The 20,045-nt window shown below is 50.3% G+C and overlaps 2 protein-coding genes across 6 annotated transcripts in view; one reads left to right on the forward strand and one right to left on the reverse strand.

The window, feature by feature from the left end:
- The window catches only part of LOC144935209 (dedicator of cytokinesis protein 1-like), a 313,091-nt gene that overhangs the window by 148,671 nt on the left and 144,375 nt on the right, over positions 1 to 20,045 (forward strand). The gene's annotated exons all lie outside the window — the stretch shown is intronic.
- The window catches only part of LOC144935210 (uncharacterized), a 46,796-nt gene continuing 33,462 nt past the window's right edge, over positions 6,712 to 20,045 (reverse strand). Inside the window, exon 3 of one of the 2 annotated variants that reach the window (XM_078861722.1) lies at positions 6,712 to 8,633. In XM_078861722.1, coding sequence (XP_078717848.1) covers positions 8,357 to 8,633 — 277 coding nt within the window. In that variant the 3' untranslated portion in view covers positions 6,712 to 8,356. The remainder of the gene's footprint in view (positions 8,634 to 20,045) is intronic. The other variant, XM_078861721.1, reaches the window with a different exon arrangement.

Raw genomic sequence — 20,045 nt, forward strand, 5'->3', positions numbered from 1 at the left:
TGCTAGATATTTTCCGTCGCTTTACAACCACTTTTAAGTGCAATGAGAAAACCACTGTGGACTACATCTGTGATGTGAATTTTAATGCGAAAGTGTTTGCACTTTTTTCTTTACCCGTTCGCTTTTTTTTTGAGGATTTTTTGTTGTTGCACCATTTGCATCGGGCTGTGCTCTCGCAGTCGAGGCACGAGCCTGCGGGAGTTCGATTCATCGACTCGTCGCTGCTTGCAGGATCTAGCCGAAGAAGGGAAGCGAGTGGCGGATACGTTTGGTTGCATGAGTCTCGCTGGCCCTGGATGACCTTTTAACATTGACCTCCTGCCGGACGCAGAGAACAAAGTCACTTTGGGGAATGGCCCTTGGAAAATTATAACATGGATCTGCTACCGGTGTCTCCCCAATACCGCCGCTTACCAGACATTTCTCCTTTTAAGCGTGTAGAGAGAAGCTCGATACAAGAATTTCATTCAATATTGTCACGTGTAGAAATGTAGCCGTTACGGCTTTCAGATTATTATCCATAGGTCATCGCGACCGATAACACTGATCCCGACTCTTTTTTTCAGCCGTATCTTGGTAGCTTGGCACATCTGGATCTTCTTACACCTGCTCCTCCAATGACTGCTGACCTCTGCATACAAACTCCGATGCCAGTCTTGGCAAGCCGCGCTCCGGCATGCGTTGCCTTCCCGATTGCGGCTCCTCTTACGAGATTATATTGGCACCTTCTTCTCGCATTCTGAAATGACCTCCCCAACTTTAATACCCTCTCGTATATTTCTCATAATTTGTCACTTGCACCAGTACCCTGCTTTTTTGTTTTTTTAAGCCCGGAACTCTGAGTGTACAGTGATCCGTAAACTCCCGCTACAAACATCCATGTCTGAACGTTTCTTGTGGTGCTTTGTACGTGCAGAAGGGCGGTTTTATTATCAGTCAGTGTGTTGATTTAGGTAAATTGCAGTTTTACAGCGTTAGGATTGCTTTACTGAACAATTGCTCGATTTGAGAAATGAGTGCAGAGGCAGTCAGGTGCCTCGGTGGGCGGGCGGGCGAGGGGGGGAATACCGTGCCAGAGTATTGTCTGGGTTCCACGGAGAACCCGAGGATCCATCGTTGTGTAAGCCAAGCTCGCCACGAGTGATTTCATCCGCTCTGGCGAAACTGGGTTAACAAGCGGAGCGAATTGACAGCCTTAGCCTGGTCACCAATCACTCAAGATTATTTGAGATTTAACGTAGCTAACCGTGCAAACAACTGTATTTTTCCAGGGCATACGCGTGTCTGGTTAAGTGACGTACAGAAGTTACCTGAGAATAAGAATTAGTTCTGTTGGAGTCATATTCCGTGTTACCGTTCTGGAGCAGCGCGCATGATATTTTGCGAGCAGAAATTACGCCATCCCACGATACTAAATAGCCCAACGGGAATATATAGTTTGTTGAAAGAAAAAGCAATTTGAATCCAGTTTAACCTCCAGTGTGTGAGCCTTTTGGCCCAGGATCTCAACATCACCAGAGTCATTGCACTGGCCCCACGAGCACAGCACCCGCACCCCCATCGACCCAGGCCGCCTTCTACTTATTCTTGTCCCCCCCCTCCCCACTGCTCTCTTTCTGCCGGGCAAAATAAAATCAGGATATAAAGTGCATCATTCATTCTTAAACGGATCTTATTAAAAAAATGGCCCGAGACTGAATATCGCAAGTGCCGCCAGGAAGGAGAGAAAAAACCATACTTGAAATGAATCCCTGGGTGAGCCACGCGTGCCGGTTTCAGCCCCAGGGCGTACTGCAGCAGAGGGCGCTGGGACGGGGTGGGTGGGCTATGGGTGCATCTCTGTGTTTCTGCAACGTATCTTTAAGTAAGGGTCCTTACGCAGCCAAAAAGAACTTGGCTCTGCTGCAGAAGCAGTCGTGCAGAATGCTGGTGGGAAATTGCACCATATCGGCCGCTTTTATTGATTCTCCGCTTTGCATTAAGCTCCAAGCGCATGCACTAAATTGCTCAATCCTCGCAGCGCTTAATGGTACAACAGACATTAAAATCCCTACATGACAGTAATAATGCAGGTTATTGTTTACCCAACAATAATAAGGCATGTGCGGATCAGTGGCTTCTCGATAGCTTAGGGGGTCGGAGCTTACATTCCCGTCGGGTTGATGGTTCGATCCCCACACTTGCCCGTATAATTTTGTGCCTGTGATTAATGTAGTGGAGTGAACGTTGTATGGCTGTGTCACAGTTACTGTCCAAAGCTGGAGATTCAAATCAAAATCAAAGTGGCCCTTATGCTTACAAAGTCACGGGGCAATGCTCATTTCCGTTACTGACCTTGAGGCTGTAGCGGAAATTGCATATTGTTTTGGCGGGGGCGGAATTCTTTATATTGTACTCTTTTGATTTCTGGCAAAGTGGGGCTCATTTTAATGACCCTGAAGGGACGATGGCCTAAGTTGACCACTTCCTGGGATATGAGTGCACAGCCTCCCACGATGAGTTGGGACGCGTCCGTTCTGCCACAGCGCCAAGTGGCTGAGCGAAATGAAGCTTCGCGGGGAGTTAAATTGCACACTGTTAACATTCATTGCTGCCACTTACCTCTTTTTTAAAATATAAATGACCAATTTTTTTTATACAAATTCTAAGAGGCTCGTTGGACAGACGAGCAACGTGGCCGTTCTGCTGTCCGTCAACGGCTCTTCAGCATTATAGAAACTCCACGTTCCTATGGTGGGAGCCAAGTCCTACCCACGGGCAAGAGCACGTTTGACTTTCCACAAAAAGTGATCGTCGATTCGTCAGCCCCCGAGGAAGAGCATGTGGGCCGCAGTTCCATTCCCCCGAGCGTGTTGAATAAAGAACGCAGATTGGATGCGGAGCATTGAAGAGGGGAGCGAAACACGAGCGTGCACACCGTACGACCGCCGGCACGACAAACAACTCCCCCCCCCCCCCCCGCGCTGAAGGTACGCGCAGATTGATTCATCGATTGACGGGTGGCGCTCACCCATGGGCGTGTAACACGGCCATCGCATCGATTGGCCACGCCGGCGCTCTGCTCTAAAACACTTACTCATGCACTTTGGCTGCCGGTCGGCGTCCAGCGATGCTTTGCTTTTTAAGCCCCCCCCCCCTTCTGAGTGGTCTAATTGGGCGCGCGTCCATTCTGAACCAGCGAGTTGAATGATTCCCGTTGAGCACGAGCAGTGCACGGTGCACGGTGACCGGTGGCAATGCTCGGGCACCGCAAACACGGGTGGGGGGTCTGGTGGGGGGGGGGGTCCGACATCCGCACCCTGGGCGTAAACCTACAACTGCTGTGGCATCTGGCAGAAGGAAGGAAGTGATGGCGAGGTGGGGTGTCATCAATTGCTTTGGATGTGAAGGTCTCTTGAACTTGAACTTGAGTGCTTCCTCATCCATTCCCGATTCACCGCTTCTGAATGTGGGGATGGGATGGGGGGGGGTAAAGGGGGGACTGGTGATGAATACACTCTATGGCAGTTGTCCTTTTCGGAGACCGGCCACTATCATGGGGATGAGAAATTTCCACCACTGGCTCAGCTCCGCCGACAAAGACGAGTACTGGATCACTGCTCCTTTAACCAGGGAGACACTTTAACCTTTTTTTGTTACGTTGTGAGTTTATCAAGTGGGTTGAGCGATGTGTCCGACGTCATGAGTGACCAGGATTTCTGGCTCACATCATCGGTGTAATGAAGGCACACGCTGCTGGGCTCGGCGCAATGAAAATTGTAGGTTCAGCGGATGGCTCGTAGTGTGGCCATCGCTCACACACAATGCTCTCGTTCTTTGAATATCCTACAGAACGGAAACTCGTCATGCCGCTTGGTCAAGAGTGTAAGCGTCCCTGTGCAAACACCCCCCCACCCCCCCTGACAAATGCAAAAGTAATCATCTAAAAATGTCAATGGTGTTGAGTTATCCGTATCGATCGTTTCCCAGCCGCTTCCGTGCCAGTGACACGAGCGCACCTGCCGTGACCCCCTTGCGCCCGTGACCAAGACGTCGGTCACATTTCCCCGGAGGAATATTCCCCGCGGGACTTGCTCCCTGCAATTATCATCCCTTTGTGGAAATGGCATTCGCCAGGGAATGGCAGCGGTTGTATTGGGTTGGAGGGTGGGGGGGTGGTGTGCGCCCGTCTCCATCGCGGGTGGCGCTGGCCACTCTGACTGACTCTGACGCTGGGGCCACTGCATTTTGTGGCCTTTCCTTATCTGGCGAAATCGATGAAGCAAATGAAAATGTCACAACTCGCAGCGGCACTTCACGGGGTTTTCTTGTTGTTTTCTCGGTGTCAAGGTCGCGAGATCGAGGTCGAGGGTTGTGGCATCATAGAGCAGCGAATACGGATTGGTCGATTCTGCAGGGTAGCACTGGCGGGCTGGAGTGCCCTGTCCTCGCTCTGGGATATTTACCGGTTCAAATCCCAGCCAAGTTGCCGACTCAGCCCATCATCTGTCGGTGGTGAAACGTGAAGTTAAAACGTCATTCGTTTTTGCAAGAAAACACCGACTGAGGCTCAGGATTCTGTGTCAAGGTGTTTGGCTGATTCCTTTTTTATTGTGTTTGACGTCTCAAACGAAACCATAGTATCGCGAAAAAACCCGTGCTTACGTGAGCATGACGCTCTGAAAGTCCACACCGATGAGTTAACCTACTTGCTTTACTGAAATCGATTAGTCACCTTGCAATCCAGCTCTGTATGTCAGGTGCACTTAAACTATGCTTACATTCTGGACAGGCAACAGTGGCCATCTAATGGAGAGACTAGCCACTGTCATGGGAATGTGGAATTGCTACTGCAGGCTTAGGTTGCTGCCTGAAATGAGCAGTACTCAACACTTATTTTAATTTGGGACCACGCTTACATTTTTTTGTATTTCTGATATTTTTTTTCCGGATCTCCCTTGAAAGAGAAATGAGTATCTTAGTGGGGACTCTTACCTGGTTATATTAAGTTTATGTATGTACGTGCCTATAAATCAATCTATCTAATGCCAACGAGAGTGTGCACACAGCAATCACTGGCAAGCAGGTAATGCAATTCAGCTCTAAATTAGATATCCTTTGCCACCGTTTAGCAGTCACACGGGCACCATTCCACTCACTTAATGGCGTTTAAAGATTTTTGTGGATTTTTTTTGCGCCGATTACAGCATATCCCAGCTGTACTGTCATCAAGACGGGGAGTGAAGTCGTTTCCATCACGGAAGGCACCGAGCTGTGAGAGCGGAACGAACCAAGAAGCGTTGTCGTGCGCAGGATATTCTGATCTCTCTGCGGTCGTCCTGCTGAGACAGCGAGAGCATGGGGCCCGTCTCCCTCGTGAAGTTGTGTGCACGTCTACTACCCCCGCGTACTTTTCCCAACTCGCAATAGGAAGGTTGTGCGTTCACGTTCCGGTTGGGGGGGGGGGGTCGGCTCGTCCTGTCGTGAGCACGGCGGTAAAGTGAGCGCCACCATGGAAAGTCAACAGTGGTTTTTTGTCCTTTAGATTGAATGACCCTGCCATAGCAATGTGAAATTTTTGCCAGTAGTTGAGGGCTACGAACGTATATGGGCACTGTCGCGTACTCACGGTAGGAGTGTCCCCTTTTTGAAAGAACCCCTCAAGTGTAAGCCAAGTTTGCATTTTTTTTGCATGCGGTTTAGAGGCGACAAGCGTGGAACTGTCTTTCTCCACGATGTTGATTTTTAATTTCACGAAAGCCGCTGTGCACCCCGGGCCACCAGGGTGGCTTGCGTACAGATCTGAAAGCTTAATTTCGTTTGTGTGAAAAGCGTTGCAGATTTCATTGCAGAGTATAGGAGGCAAGCAACTGTGAAATTCCAAAAGCAAATGTGGAGGCAAAGTGCCGTAGATGTAATCAGGAATTTGGGTTTACAAAAACTGGGGCACATGTGCAGGAAGGACCAGGGCACGGTACTCTAGACTGGCATTGGAGTGGCCACCAGAGGTGGGTTACCGTTAGCAGGTAGGTTCTCGACTCTGGCATAAGGAGCAGGCCTAAGCCAAATGTAGTAGGGATAATAATTATTATTATATGCAGTTGCTAAGCAGAGGCCCAAAACGTCAAGCTGCTGGCAACCGACAGCACTCTCAAAGTAGCAATAGATAAGAGTTTACCATGCTTGTTGACGTGAGCATGGCGGTAGGAGCTTAGGAACAGAGACGAGGGGGAGGGAATTCCAACTTGGGAGGGAAGAAGCAGAAAGGGGCAGTGTGGTGACCTGCAGGTGTGCTGCTGAAAACTCCGTGCGGACGAGACGATAAAATTGTATGCCGCAGGAGATCAGGTCCAGAATCTGGCAGAATCTGGCAGGAGAGAAGTGACGGCGTTCGGTTTTGTCGTCTGCGTTGACAGCCGCTGCCGTGCCCGCGAGGGCTCGTGCTTCCTAGTTGGGGGCCAGGGTTGTGTGCGCGACGACCGAGACGGGGGGAGGACTCCGCTTGCGGTGGCAAGGCTCGACCTGTCCTCCCGGGAAATAAAGATTTTAATAAGCGGGCGGTGCAGAATTAATTTAATTAAGCGGCTTAGGTTACTGTTCATTGGTTTGCAATGCAGTTCATTGCCCTTTATCATACGGGAAATTGAATAGCGCACAGCCTTTTATTCACGTATATTTGTTTATATATTAATATGTGCATGTCTTTATATATCTGTATGTACATGTATTTATACAGTCAATGCATACAAACACGATGTTGTTGAACACGTATCAATTTTTAGCAACAGATAATGCACCGTTTAACAGCGTTGCATACTTAATGTAACTTTTGCTTGAATATACTTAAAATATATAACTTAATTTGTTTTTTGTTATAGTGATTGAAAATTAACCGTGATTAGAGACTCGTGTGATTAATAACATTCCAACTCTCTTAGCCAAAGGAGGTGCCGCTAGTACGTCACGGACATGTCAACTAACATTTCACGAAATATTGCACAAGTTTGCTTTGGGTGTAAATAACCCCTTAAGAAACTGGTGAACCCTCGCGACTCAATAAAAATGTTTTTTTTAGAGCTTCACTGCACAAACCCGTTCGAGCATTTTATGAATGCCGTCCTCTTAAAAAGTTAAAATCAATCCGTACACAGCTGCAGATAGAGAGTCCTTCGAAGTCCGCTGCCCTTGGAGGCGTTGCCACCGCACGGAGCTTCCGAAGATACAGCCACAAGGCTTGATTTAAAGCTTTCGTGACTGCAGGGATTCATATTCTTGGTTCTTTCGGTAAAGTCACATAGAAGGGAAATAATGAAATAAATAATATATTCTTAATATATTAATAATAATATAAACTATATAAATATTATTTTATTATTTCCCTTCTACTTGACTTTACCGAAAGAACTAAGAATATATAGCCACAAGGCTGTCACGACGCTTGAGGGAGAGGCTTTGCCGTGGAGTCTAAACCGATCTCGCAAAGCCCTACGCCGCTCCCGTCGTCTCGTGCCTTTCTCCGCGGAGCGCTTGATTTCATAGCAGTTTTTATCCCCGTTGACAGGGAGGGTTTCCTTTGCCCTGGCTCGTCGTGAGTTCCCGCCGCTTTGCGATCGGCAGGAGATGAGGGGTGGCTGCGGGCGATGGCGTACTTGACGAGCGGGCGGTGTTTCGCGGAGGGCGGCTCTTAAGTAGGGCGCACGCGGCATTCCCCTCGCATCCTGCTCTGTCCAACATCCGTTACCCGCTGCCCGTAGACGAGCACTGCTGCGATGTCGTCCTCCGCTGTGTCGACTCCGCCTAAAATCGCAACTTGGTTCGCTGTACGTTGCCCTTGGCCTTAATAGATGCTCCACTAAAGGCTCGTGTCCCAACAGTCTCGCCTGGGTCTTTTGTATGCGCGCGCGCGTTCTGTATCCCTGCAATGCTCTGCAAACAATTTCACAGTGTATGCACGGGGGGGGCGGGGGGTAGCGCAGCATTGCGGCACGTTGCAACGTGGAGACAATATTCAGAGCTTGACGCGTTCAGCAAAGCACGCTGCTTTCTGTTCTTTTGCCCCTTCACTTGCCGGTGCTCTTGATTTCTTGAGAGGCGGCCACTGGCCGTGTGTGTGCCGTGCGCGACGACGCGGCGGCGCACCTCCCATGGCGCAGCGAGTCCCTCTATCCCCGCCGCTACCGCCACCACCGCTGCGGGGCCTCGAGACGACGAGAAGCACGAGAGCACCCGGGGTGCACGTCAGGTCGCTGCATGTAAACGGATAAAAGTGCTCGGGGCTCTCGGTGTCACCAATTGGCATTTGATTTTTTATTATTATATTTCTTCCACTGGCATTTGCCAATGCCCGAGTCACGTGGCTGGCTGGGGGGGGGGGCTGTCATAAGAACCAGAAGCAGCCTTTGCCGTTCTTGCGTGCGGCCCCCCTGGGCTGCGGCCCTCCGTGCCGGTCGCTCGGCGCGACGCTGGCCGCCGCCGCCATCGTCGGCCGGAGGTCCTGGCCATCTTGGCAGGGGTCGGGGGCCGCCGCTGGTGGTGGCAGCGCAGGCGGCAGCAGGGCGTGCGGCGACGGGAGTGCCGTCGCGGCGCGGCACCCCCGCGGCGGCGTGAGCGCCTGGTGCAGCATGCTCTCCTGCTGCCTGAAGTCGTGCTCCACGCTGGGTGCCGGGGGGTAGCGTAGCGTCGGGGCAGGGGAGACCGGGGAGGTGGGGGACACGGGGGGGATGGGGGGACCGTGGAGACGGGGGGGGATAGACCGGGGAGGAAGTGGCGACAAAGATTAGAGGTGGCGTGGGATGAGTAAGATGTAGGCGCGTCAACGTTTGCCCCTTTCCCGCCCGAGCTGGCTGCGTGCCACGTGTTGTTTGACTCGACTCGTAATCAGGAGGTCGCTATTGAAGCCCCCGTCAGAATCGGCTCGTGTGGCATGCGGCATGATGCATCGGTGTTCTTTCATTGTGTGGACTCCAAGTCAAAAGTCTCGGTCAAAGTGTATTCCAGCTCAAATGGGCCTGCTGCAGCACATATCTCCATTTACAGTCCTGGACCAGGTGTGAAACAGTGACGTTCCTATGGCAAAGAAACAGTTTAACCCATGGGTTGACCGCTGTTGACTTACCGCAGAGTGCTGTTAACTTTATCTCCTGTGATGGGTGGAAGGGCTGAGTCGGTGCCCTTACCTGGCTTTGAACTTAACGACCTTCCGTTTGTGAGTCAGGTGCCAGAACCATATTGGCAGCTCACTGGTTACAGCATTTGGTCGTGTAGTTAAGTGAGTCTTTGGCGATACATAATTACGCACGTATAGACACAAGCAACGGTTGGAGTGCTATCTTTTGAAAGAAGCTAAAACCCACGCGCCGTTTCCGCTCCTCTGCGGGCACGTTGCCGCGCGGACGCGTCGTCGTGATCACGTGCAAGCCAGGCTCAACTGGAACGGGGCTGAGTCGCAATTCTTTGCCGACCTTTAATTGCGAGGCGTGCGGCTCGCTGGGTGGGTTTTGGCTTTCCGGGATGGTCGGTCCGCGTAATGGAGAATCAGGGTGAGGGGGAGGGAAATCGAAAAGCAATTACGATACATTATCGCACTGTCAGGTAGGATTAACGGGAAGAAGGCATTGGCCACTGTCACCGACGTGGGTCTGAGGCGTTGGAGGAAAATGTGCCTTCGTCGTCGAGAAAGACGTGGCCCCGGGGCCTTGCGTGGGGGGTGGTTGGGGGGTTACGAAGGAGGAATCACCGGTTTATTATTTATCTCAAGAGTGGAGCATCACAGGGCAATTAATGTGAGAGACCAGTGCCTTGGGCCGGTGCCGTGGTGTGGAGGATAATGTCCCCCACTCCTCCCCTTGCCGCTGACTGGCAGGCTCCAGGATGACAGGTGACGGCACGCAGTGTTCCGGCAAAGAGTGACCGGCATTAACCGACTTGCCGTGTTTACCAACCGTGGCAGGGCATGTAATTCGTGACAGTTTACATTATTATCTGAGGCGGGCCTCGGAGGTAACTATAGCTTCATGACTAATATTTTGATTACCTTTAGTGGTTGCGATAAAATGTGACGAGCGTGAGTGTTGGGCCTGCAGAAAGGCCTCAGAATAAGAAACATTTTGCGATGGCAAATGTTTGCCTTGTAATTTATCATGAGGAACATTTTCGTCGGACGTTTCGCAATTGTTTTATGAAGTCTCACTAATAATGTAGTTAAGGTGTAGTTGCAATTAGGATTGTGGTTAGCACTAGATTTAGGGTTAAGGTTAGGGCTAGGCCAAATAGTTAGTGTTTCGCTGCTCAAATGAGCATTTTGGGGCCCTGAGCCAGAAGTGGAAGTTCTACGTTCCAATAATGTGGGCCTTTTTATTTTTAGAACCACCACTGCTTACTTTCCACAATGCAGTACATATTTTATCAACTCCAGGAAATTACGATGAAGCAGGAGTTTTTTTTAGGGACAGGCTTGAACATTTGGCAATGATTGACGGCCTCACAAAACAATGGTTGGTGCAACTCAAATGATTCGTAAGCATTTACCATTGAGCGCTGTTGCTTGCGGCATGCTGAACTGTGGGCGGTTGTCCCTGTGAGACGCATTTACCTCGGCTTCTGATTGATCCCGTCACGAGCCTATTTTTTTTTAAAGCCTCAATGCCCGTTAGCTGTCAAAAACCTCAAGCCTCTAATCATTCCCACTTTAGCTAGGCTTAACCTTGCTGCTTCAGCAAAGCCAATTGCTGAGCATTTTGACAGGGCAGGCAGGCAGCCTTAGTTATGATCAGGCTACCCTGGAATTTGATCCATCACATATACAGGTCTACATCGTGTGTGCCTTTTAGCTACGCGACCGGGTGGCACTGGGGTAGAACAGCCCAACTAAAAAAAAAACATATCGTCTTGAGTTCAACTCCTGGCCGAGGAGTGTGATTCACCCGGGGTGGCTAATCATTGGGTGAGTAATACCACTTCCGATACGCATCGGAATGAGCGGGCACCTACCAAGGGGTACATCGGAAGCAGCTAAATTGGACCACAATAGCGGCACATAGTGAGCAGCACGAATGCAGCACGTACACGTCGGTCAGAAGCCTTTTTTGCTCTCCTGCCGGCCACCTCACTCCCTGTGAGCCATGGGCCAGGGCAGAAATCGGTAGCAACTAAGGTAGCAAGACTTTAATAGCGCCCATGATACGGCCAATGAGAGTGATTATAACCTCCGTGGTATCGTCGCGGCTCCGAGCCAGTACTTGGTGAACTCGTTGCTCTACTACCACGAGTGTCTTATTTGATGGCCCACTCATTTCAAACGGTTATCACACAGTTCACGGTTATTGGGCACACAGTAGAAATGAGAACGACTAAAGTTGACGGCTTCTCTTAGGCGCTGCCAGCAAGTGAGATATGTGGTCTGGGCCCCTCTTTCCTCAAAAGCAGATTACAACTCTGCACTTATAGGTCATATGATGTGGCGTCTGTAACGTATATATTTAGAACGTGTCTTTGCTTTGTTAATGTGTAGGGTTGTTCAAATCTGTCTGTACATAACCGGTAACCGCATGAAAAACTGGTAGAAACCAGATACGGGATTGCTGCATGCATAGAAACGTCCCCAGCAATAAATACTCCGTGTTTACCTTTTGAGCTACGAAACAAAGGGCAGGTGATGTACCACGCCATGGCTTAGTCTCCGCCGTGCCAGTCACGCGAACGCGCTCACCAATGGGCGCCCTCGGTGCTCGCATTCCGCTTGAAACGATGGCCATTTCCTGACTTTTTGAACTGGTAACCGATTCCATAAATGGTTACCGGCTTCCCGGTTTGCCGTTTAACAAGAAGCCCGGCGAAGATCCCACCGCGTCGTTTTGTCGCAGCGTCACTCATCGCCGTGCCGAGCTAGCGCCGCACAGGCCAGCCGGCAGCGCGGGTGCGGCCTGACTGGCCTTGTCCCCGGCTCCCGATCGGGGGTTCTATTGAGACTTCTCCGCCGCGCCGACATGGTTCACCGTCGCGCGGTGAACGGCACGAGCACGACGTGCCCCCGGTTGTGATGCGTCACCAATATTGGCCGTGCAGTTTTGGTGCGGGTTACCTTGCCTTGTAGCAAGAGCCAGGGCGATATATATGTACGGTTGAGCGCAGGGTAAATAAACAAAAGATAAAACTTAAAAGAGCGGAAGCTGGAAGAAATAACAGGCTATTATAGCGCCGTAGTGCTTGATGTTATTAAAACCTTTGGCATTGCACAGTCACATTGAAAATAAAGGTCAACATTTAAACTTCAAAGAGTATTTGTGGCTTTCTATTTTAATGCTGCGCATGCTCTTGGAATTACTTATTAAACGTTACCCCGAGGCGTTAAATACAGAGTGTGCCTTCGCCTTGTTCTGTTTAAGTAGCGGCGCGCACGTGCCTCGGCTGGGTTTGCTGGCAAGGTAGAATCCTCAACTGATTCCACAGAGGGACACTGCGCGCTACCTACCTAGGCACACAACAAAGACAAAGATCCCCCGTATAGCCTTAACAGACTGGTGGGGCAAGTGCTGTTGGCAAGCACCTATGAAGGCCAGAATGGCACAGCACCACGCCCAGCCGCCTTTGTCTCCCCAGTGGCGATGTTTTTACGCATCGCACCAGGTACTCGTTTGAGGCCGAGTCGACCTAGGCACGCACGCACGCACGAGCGTGTACTTTCCCAGCTTTCTCACTGACGCAAAGAGAAAAGCGCCGCGTCGCCGCGCTCGGACAAAGCGTGCCTGGCGGCTCGTTTACGTTTCTTCGCTTTTTTTTTGAGCCAGAGGCGGAAATTCGCCGATTCCCATCGCGGAGGCGCTCACGGCACAAGACGTGAGCGCCTCACTTGCCCAGAATGCCATACAGATGCACCGTTTGCCCAGGCTCACATTCGTTCTCCGCCTTGCGTGCTACTGCCGCGTACCACGTGCTTCATGGGACACGTCTTCTGAAGTGAGGGAGGGTCGCGTGCATTGCAATTGTATAAATTCGTGCGAGCGAGATGCTTTTGGCGTGACCTAAAAAAGCGAGTGATTATCGGGTGTGATCACAAACACGATGTAAGCCCCTTTATTGCAAAACTTGTTGTTACATTTATTGCTGGGGCATGGAGTGAGCATATTTGAAGAGAAACACAGAAGCGGGGTAAGAACACAAACTGAAAGGCTTTTCATTTTAGCTTCACTGTTCTGAAGCCAAAAGGCCCTTTAAATTAGCTCACGTGCTTGGCCATCATTATCCCCTTACCAGAGGGCACTCATGGCAATCTGGGGCTTGATGAGAACACATTTTAGATGTGCGGTTACTATATTTTTCTCGATGTGTTTTTTAACCTAACACTTGGTGAATATGGCCAAGTGGTGCTGAACTCGGATCGTGTGGCTCACAACCGATCGGTCGATCACCGTCGCCGCGATGCAAGCTACAGTGACTCTCGCTTCAGAAGTCGAAATGAGTTCGACAGCGACTAGCACCCACCATAGGAATGTGGAATTTCCACCGCTGGCACATCATGGCATCACACTGCAGCAATCACGGGGCTGAACCTCTGCTTGCAGGCCAGCGCAGCGACCTGGACTCCGTATCTGTGGCTTACACAAACGAGTGCTGCAGGCTCACCCGACCTCGATTGCCAGCGCATCGTGGGGCCCCGCACGCCGGTGTTGCCGCCGGCAGCGTCCCCGGGGCTCGTCTGTGCCGTGACCACCACTGCTCCGGCACCGCCCAGTGCTTTAACCTCATGACGAGGCAGCGCAGGGCAGTAGCGCGCTCACGTAGCTTACGGAAATTTCAGTATTGTGCTATGGACTAATTACTCCGAAATGTGCCGTGATGTGCCGGATCTTGGAAGCTAAGCAGGCCTGAGCCTCACGAATTGGTGACCACCGTGTGAGACCACAGGTGTTATAGGCTCGCGGCTATGTTGCAGGCGCAGACGGCAGTGCAGCAAAATCCAATGTCGTGCTCGACTACTGTGCGCCCGACTGCTATGCTCCCAGTCTTGACCAATCTACACTAATCAATGTGGTGAAGCATGGACAATTAACACCCACTAGCCGCATGGTGCAGAGGGGACTTCATCCAGCAGTGGATTGAGAAAGGGCTGTCAGTGTGCAATATACAAAAAAAAATCCCCAATGAAAGAATAAAGTTGTACCTCTTGGCAGTTTACTTGGCGACGCTTACTGTTACAGCGCTTGACCCGCAGTCGTTCTGTGCTTGACCGCTCACGCAATTCCTCCAGAGTCAACATGAAGGGGGGTGCCGCTTTGCAGAAAGACCACAGAAGTCGTTCTGTGTCAGGATCCGGCCCCCACCGTGGGGTTGCAGAATGCCCGTCGCTCGGCGTCGGGCGGCCGACAGCGGCGAGTGCCGCCCGATGCGCGTGCACGCGGGGGGAGCCCTCGTGCGCGCGGACGCGCTCGCTCGCTCGCCGCGCACGCGTGCAAGTGTACGAACATCGACTCATAACTTGTGTTGCTGCTCAAAACATTACAACCGTGCGTACCGGGATGCCTGTGCGTGTTAAATATCGCTTCTCGCTTTCTCCGCCCGGCTTTTGCGTTGACTTGAGTCCGTACACAAAACAGCATCTGCAATCACAGTTGCAGTCCGCTCTTCATTTCCCCGTACCAAGTCAGCCACTTTGGGTGATTGCTTGGAGCCGCCGTGGCAGAGCAGCAGCTTGCAGTCTGATGGGCACCCAGCCTTGGGGAAATGGCTCTCGGCTTCGCAACGAGCTTCTCACCGATTGATAACAATACCACAGCGTAAAATTTCGATTTAAAGCTTTCGTGACTGCAGGGATTCATCTTTTTGGTTCTTTCGGTAAAGTCACGTAGAATGGAAATAATAAAATAATACAAATAAAACATGATAAAATAATTCTCACGACGTTTCGGCCACAACGCAAGCAGCCGTCCTCAGGTGGAGAACAGGTCTGTCGAGAAGACAGAGTCTGAATGACTCTGTCTTCTCGACAGACCTGTTCTTCACCTATTATTTTATTATTTCCATTCTACGTGACTTTACCGAAAGAACCAAGAAGATGAATACCACAGCGATTCACGGCGACGAAATTATTTGATGCGTTCAATTTATCGTTTCGAGTTCTCTTCCAATCGCGCACTCGGCGTCGTGTTACGAAATTAAGAATCGTCGTCTCCTGTGGAGTTCTGATTGCAAGCGGAGTCGCGTCGCATTGTCAGGGAACGTGCCTCAGAGGGAAGTTGACGTCGCAGAACTGCTTCTGGGTTAACTTCAATCTACCCGATAATTAATCATTGATTTCTGGGGTAGGCCACGTAATTATCTGGTGAAATTTCTGTCACAAGCCCCTGGACGCCTTTTTTCATCCCACTGCTCATGTTAACACACTGCACCAGGTACTCATTTAAGGCTGAGTCGACATTCGGGAGGCCCCAGACCGGTTTAGATCTTGACCACTGTTACTGGTTGTGAGCAAGAATGGAACTCGGGTCGCCAGATTTGCAGTGCAGGGCGCTAACCACCGCACCCACCACGGCCTATGTGGGCACACACACACACAGACACACGCACAGACACACGCACGTGCTCGACAGAGCACACACGCTGCTCTCCCGGCCTGTCTAGCTCGTATGTCATTTCATTAAGTTGTCTCACCCTGTCATGTACAACGTAGAGTGGAGCTGTGCATTGGCGCACCGTCATTTTCAATATGCAATCTCACCACGGAAACCGTTGCTGGATTCAATTACAGCCCAAAGTGACACATCTGTCGGATGGATCTGTCAACAGTCGTTGGGTGAATGCTGCAGCTGCATTGACATCCTGACGATAAAGACGCGCGGATGTGTAAATATAGCCGCACTGTTTAAAAGAAGGAAAATTATCATTCTTATTACTTGTGAAATGGTGATGTTTATTTCCTGTTGTGCACATATTATTTCCCCCATTATTTCCCCTTGCTTTGGTTTAATGTACCATTCACGGCTCTTGAATAATGCATTTTTTGCGTAATGTCGTTGATGTTAAATTAACTCCTGCACAGCGACAGCGAGATCCTGCGAGGTGCAGCTGTGCGTGACTCCCTCGCACAAGTTCGTAGGTTCACCCTCGTCAGGGGGGGGGGCTCAGCCCACTGTGACCTCCCCGCGAGGTTGACGGCACGAGTGCCACTTGATGGGGAGACAGAAGTGTTTGCCCTGTGCAGAGACTGACCCCTGCCATGGAAATGTGCAATTCACCGCACTGCTCTGCAATCAGCGATAATCACGAACCACATTGCTTACTTGGAGCGTGGTGACACTCCGACTTAATGATATATCATTTGGCTGGAGCTTTGAATTCAATTAATTTCGTTGGTTGTGCATCGTTTTCACATCCTTGATTAGGGTCATGACATCAGCATAGGTTGAGCTGATTGTGCAAATGATGTCAAAGGGTCTCCGGTACGATTTTACCCGGCGCTTAATATGCACTTCACAGCTGACGGGGAACGTTGGTAATTCCACGCAGCGGTGCCGATCGGCAACGAAATTCGAACGTCTTGCTCAGTGGCAACTGTACAAGGCCCTCTGCTCCCCCCACTCCATCCGGTGTGTGCCCTCTAATTAAGTAAGTTATATCATTTGTTGTTAAATCCCGTCTGCGCTCTCGCACTCTTCTAACGTCAACCCACAGTCGCGTGTGGGAGAGGAGTGACCTCGCCTTCCCGGCCGTGCTCACCTGGTTCTAAATAAGGGTGGTCAGTGATTCATTTGCTGGTCGGAGACCACCACCACCACCACGGCAAGCGAGCTTGCATTGTGCGCCGGCGTCTGATTTACGGAGCGCCTGAGCAAATCCGAGAGGAACGGCACGGAACTGAATCCATCCTTATGTCTATCTCTTGGCAGGCGACGCCACTCTGCGATTGAATATAGCGGTTGTAAATCCACGATTGTGAGTCTTCGTTTTCGAGTTCTGGGAGGTGAATGATGCACTGCCCATATCAAGTGCCTTTCAATTTTATTGCTTGCAGTCTTTCACCAATTATACACGATTGCGGTGCTATTGTTTTGGTACTGAGGAAGTGTTATTTTCCTTTCATTCTGGAAGCCTTCAACACCCTTGACTTGAGCAGCAGCTTAGAAGTGAGATCATAGAGACCCTTGACATGTTTCAGAGGCATGTCTTGCTCAATTATCCATACTGCTTTGAGACTGTAGTCAAGCATGACGTGTTTTATATATACACACACAAACCTATTCTCTCAAGTCTACCCATGCTCGAATGGGCATGGACCAGTGTTCATATCCATTGGATTGCCATGATCCAGTGATGGAAATTCTACATCACCATTCTGGGGCCAGTTCTCAGGGCAACCACCGGTGGCTTTCTACAAAGTGGTGCTATTCATTTTATCGGCTATGCAGGAACGATGGGCAGATTCAACCCCAGCTGGAATTTGAACGTTGCAGCCTTGCAGACGTGCGGTTTCGCACAAAGCACAAAGCGAACCGGGCGAGATAGGTGCCTGCCGAGTAGCGCACACAGCACACACACAGCACACACAGCACACACACAGCACACACACAGCACAAACATCACACACACAGTACACACACACAGCACACACACAGCACACACACAGCACACACACAGCACACACACAGCACAAACATCACACACATAGTACACACAGCACACACACACAGTGCACACACAGAGTACATACACAGCGCACACAGCACGCACACAGCACGCACACAGCACACACACAGCACACACACACAGTACACACACACAGCACACACACACAGCACACACACACAGTGCACACACAGAGTACATACACAGCACACACACGGCACACACACAGTACACACACGGCACCAACACAGCACACGCACACAGTACACACAGCACACACACACTACACACACAGTACACACACGGCACACATGACACACACACAGTACACACAGCACACACACACTACACACACAATGTCCCACGTCCGACCGCATAGACGCATGTCGAGTGAATTAAAACCGCGCGATTAGCACATTTTGGGTTAGAAATCGGTTGTAGCTGCATTTACGCCAAATTGCACGAACCGAAACCGCAAAGAGCGAGGGAGACCTGCACTGTGACGACAGCTGCTCTCATGTTCGACTGGCATCTCAACTTCAGCCTCATTGGGGCAGTGAAATAGCCTGTGTGTAATCTTCAACTAAAATTGTACCTGTGATCTTACATGAGATCCTGCACGAGTTTGAACACAAAATTAGGCTTATAAGCCATGTGTCGGCAACATTAAAAAAATATGTTCCCCACTTTTGCTGCTTTAGGATTACAATCTCGGTCTGGTTGCTGTTTCATTTGAGTTTGTCTGATTCCATGCCAATTATGTCGATTTATTTAAGAAACCCTTTGTAGCAGGAGCTTTCAGAGGTATACCAAACATAATTTCCTCCCGCACTCATTGGGACTAGCCCAGACATCGTGCGTTCATTATGGGCTGCATCGGTGTGTCGCTGCGTCTTGCACACGTACATACGCCAAGCGAGGAGTGTGTCATTTTGAACAACTAAACGTTGGTGCACGTTGGAGTGCGTTTCGCGATGGGTTTTGCCTTATCAGAGCGATGCTCAATTCCATCCCTGCAATCTCAGGCCGTTTTGTCGCCTGGCCCACTGCGTCGCGCCCCGTGCTCACGCGTTCTCCTGTTCTCAAATTTACATTGCAATTTAATGTGGGGTTTTGGCTGTAAATCGTGGCTTCAGAATACAAAAAATGCATGGCTTTTCTTCGAAACGTTTGACAGGGTTAGAGGCCACGTCATAACGATGTGCGAAGGAATAATAAGGTAGCGAACGAATTGCACGCGTGCATGCAAATAATGGGCTGTCAGTCCTGAAAATGTATTCTTGTCAACTGAATATAGGTACGCCCTTGATTCCGATTATTTACCCCTGTAAAATCTATTTGATTCATTGTTTTTGCTTAAAATTATGTATCTGACTGTTCATAATCGTGAGTTGTGCCACGACATGAATTCACTTCATTTTGGATCGTTTTCAATCAGCAGAGCTTCACATTATGTCCGGCATCAGTCCTAAAAGGTGATGACACACAACTACTTCTGGGGTAACTTTATTCTGCCTCTTTCATTTCACAATGTCCGGTACTATATTTATGGCCTGTGAAGATTGTTTTTCCCCGCTTGGCAGTTTTTGTGGTAATGTGAAGTCACAGCACTGGCCTAGCACAGCTGAGATCATGGATTCAAATCTGGACGGTCACTTGTAATTAAACCAGGTTCTCAAATGCAGTGGGTTTTTTACGGCCTCAAAAATCAGAAGTGGCACAATCTCGTGCAAGCGTCTCTGCGCTCGGAGGCACTTGCACGTGATTGGTGAGGGCTCCGTTCTCTTCACGTGACCACTTTTAACCTCCCACAAAGTGGCAACAAGTCTCACTCGTGTCCGTGCCGCCGTCCACCCGTCACATTCATCTGAACAATTAGCAACGCCCGCCAGGGCCACGGGATGCGATGCAGAGAGTTTTGAGTGTCTGTCCCTACCACCTAACTTCCCCCACCTACTAGAAAAAAGTAAAACATTTTTTACTTTAGCTGGTGGCTATAACTTTTTTTTGCAGCTTGCTCCGAGATGCATATAAAAACAGTGAGGCTCATGAGTAGTGGGTGGAGGAAGTAAGGTGGCGTTATTTATCCTGGAGAAATTCGAAGAGCTACGATGCTCTTCTTCACAGATGCCTCTGCATCACGCCCTAACGGGAGTTGCTAATTGTTCAGATAAACTCAGCGATTGGTGGGCAGCAAAATGTCCAGATACGTTTTCGCCACGGTACAAAACCTTATTTTCACGACCCTGTAGAAACAATGGGCTGAGTCCTCCTCCAACTGTGATTTGATTCACGAATATCCGTCGTGTGACCACGTACAATGCCTGTGAGATGCATCACCTTCAACTCCATACGAGCTGGTTCAGCGGTATGTGTGTGTGCTCGTGTTCCCAGACCTCGGCTACCCAACCCAAAGAACTGCTTATGTGCGAGCGTGGCTACAGCAGCGG

Source organism: Lampetra fluviatilis, chromosome 12, assembly GCF_964198595.1.
Source record: "Lampetra fluviatilis chromosome 12, kcLamFluv1.1, whole genome shotgun sequence".
NCBI lineage: Eukaryota > Metazoa > Chordata > Hyperoartia > Petromyzontiformes > Petromyzontidae > Lampetra > Lampetra fluviatilis.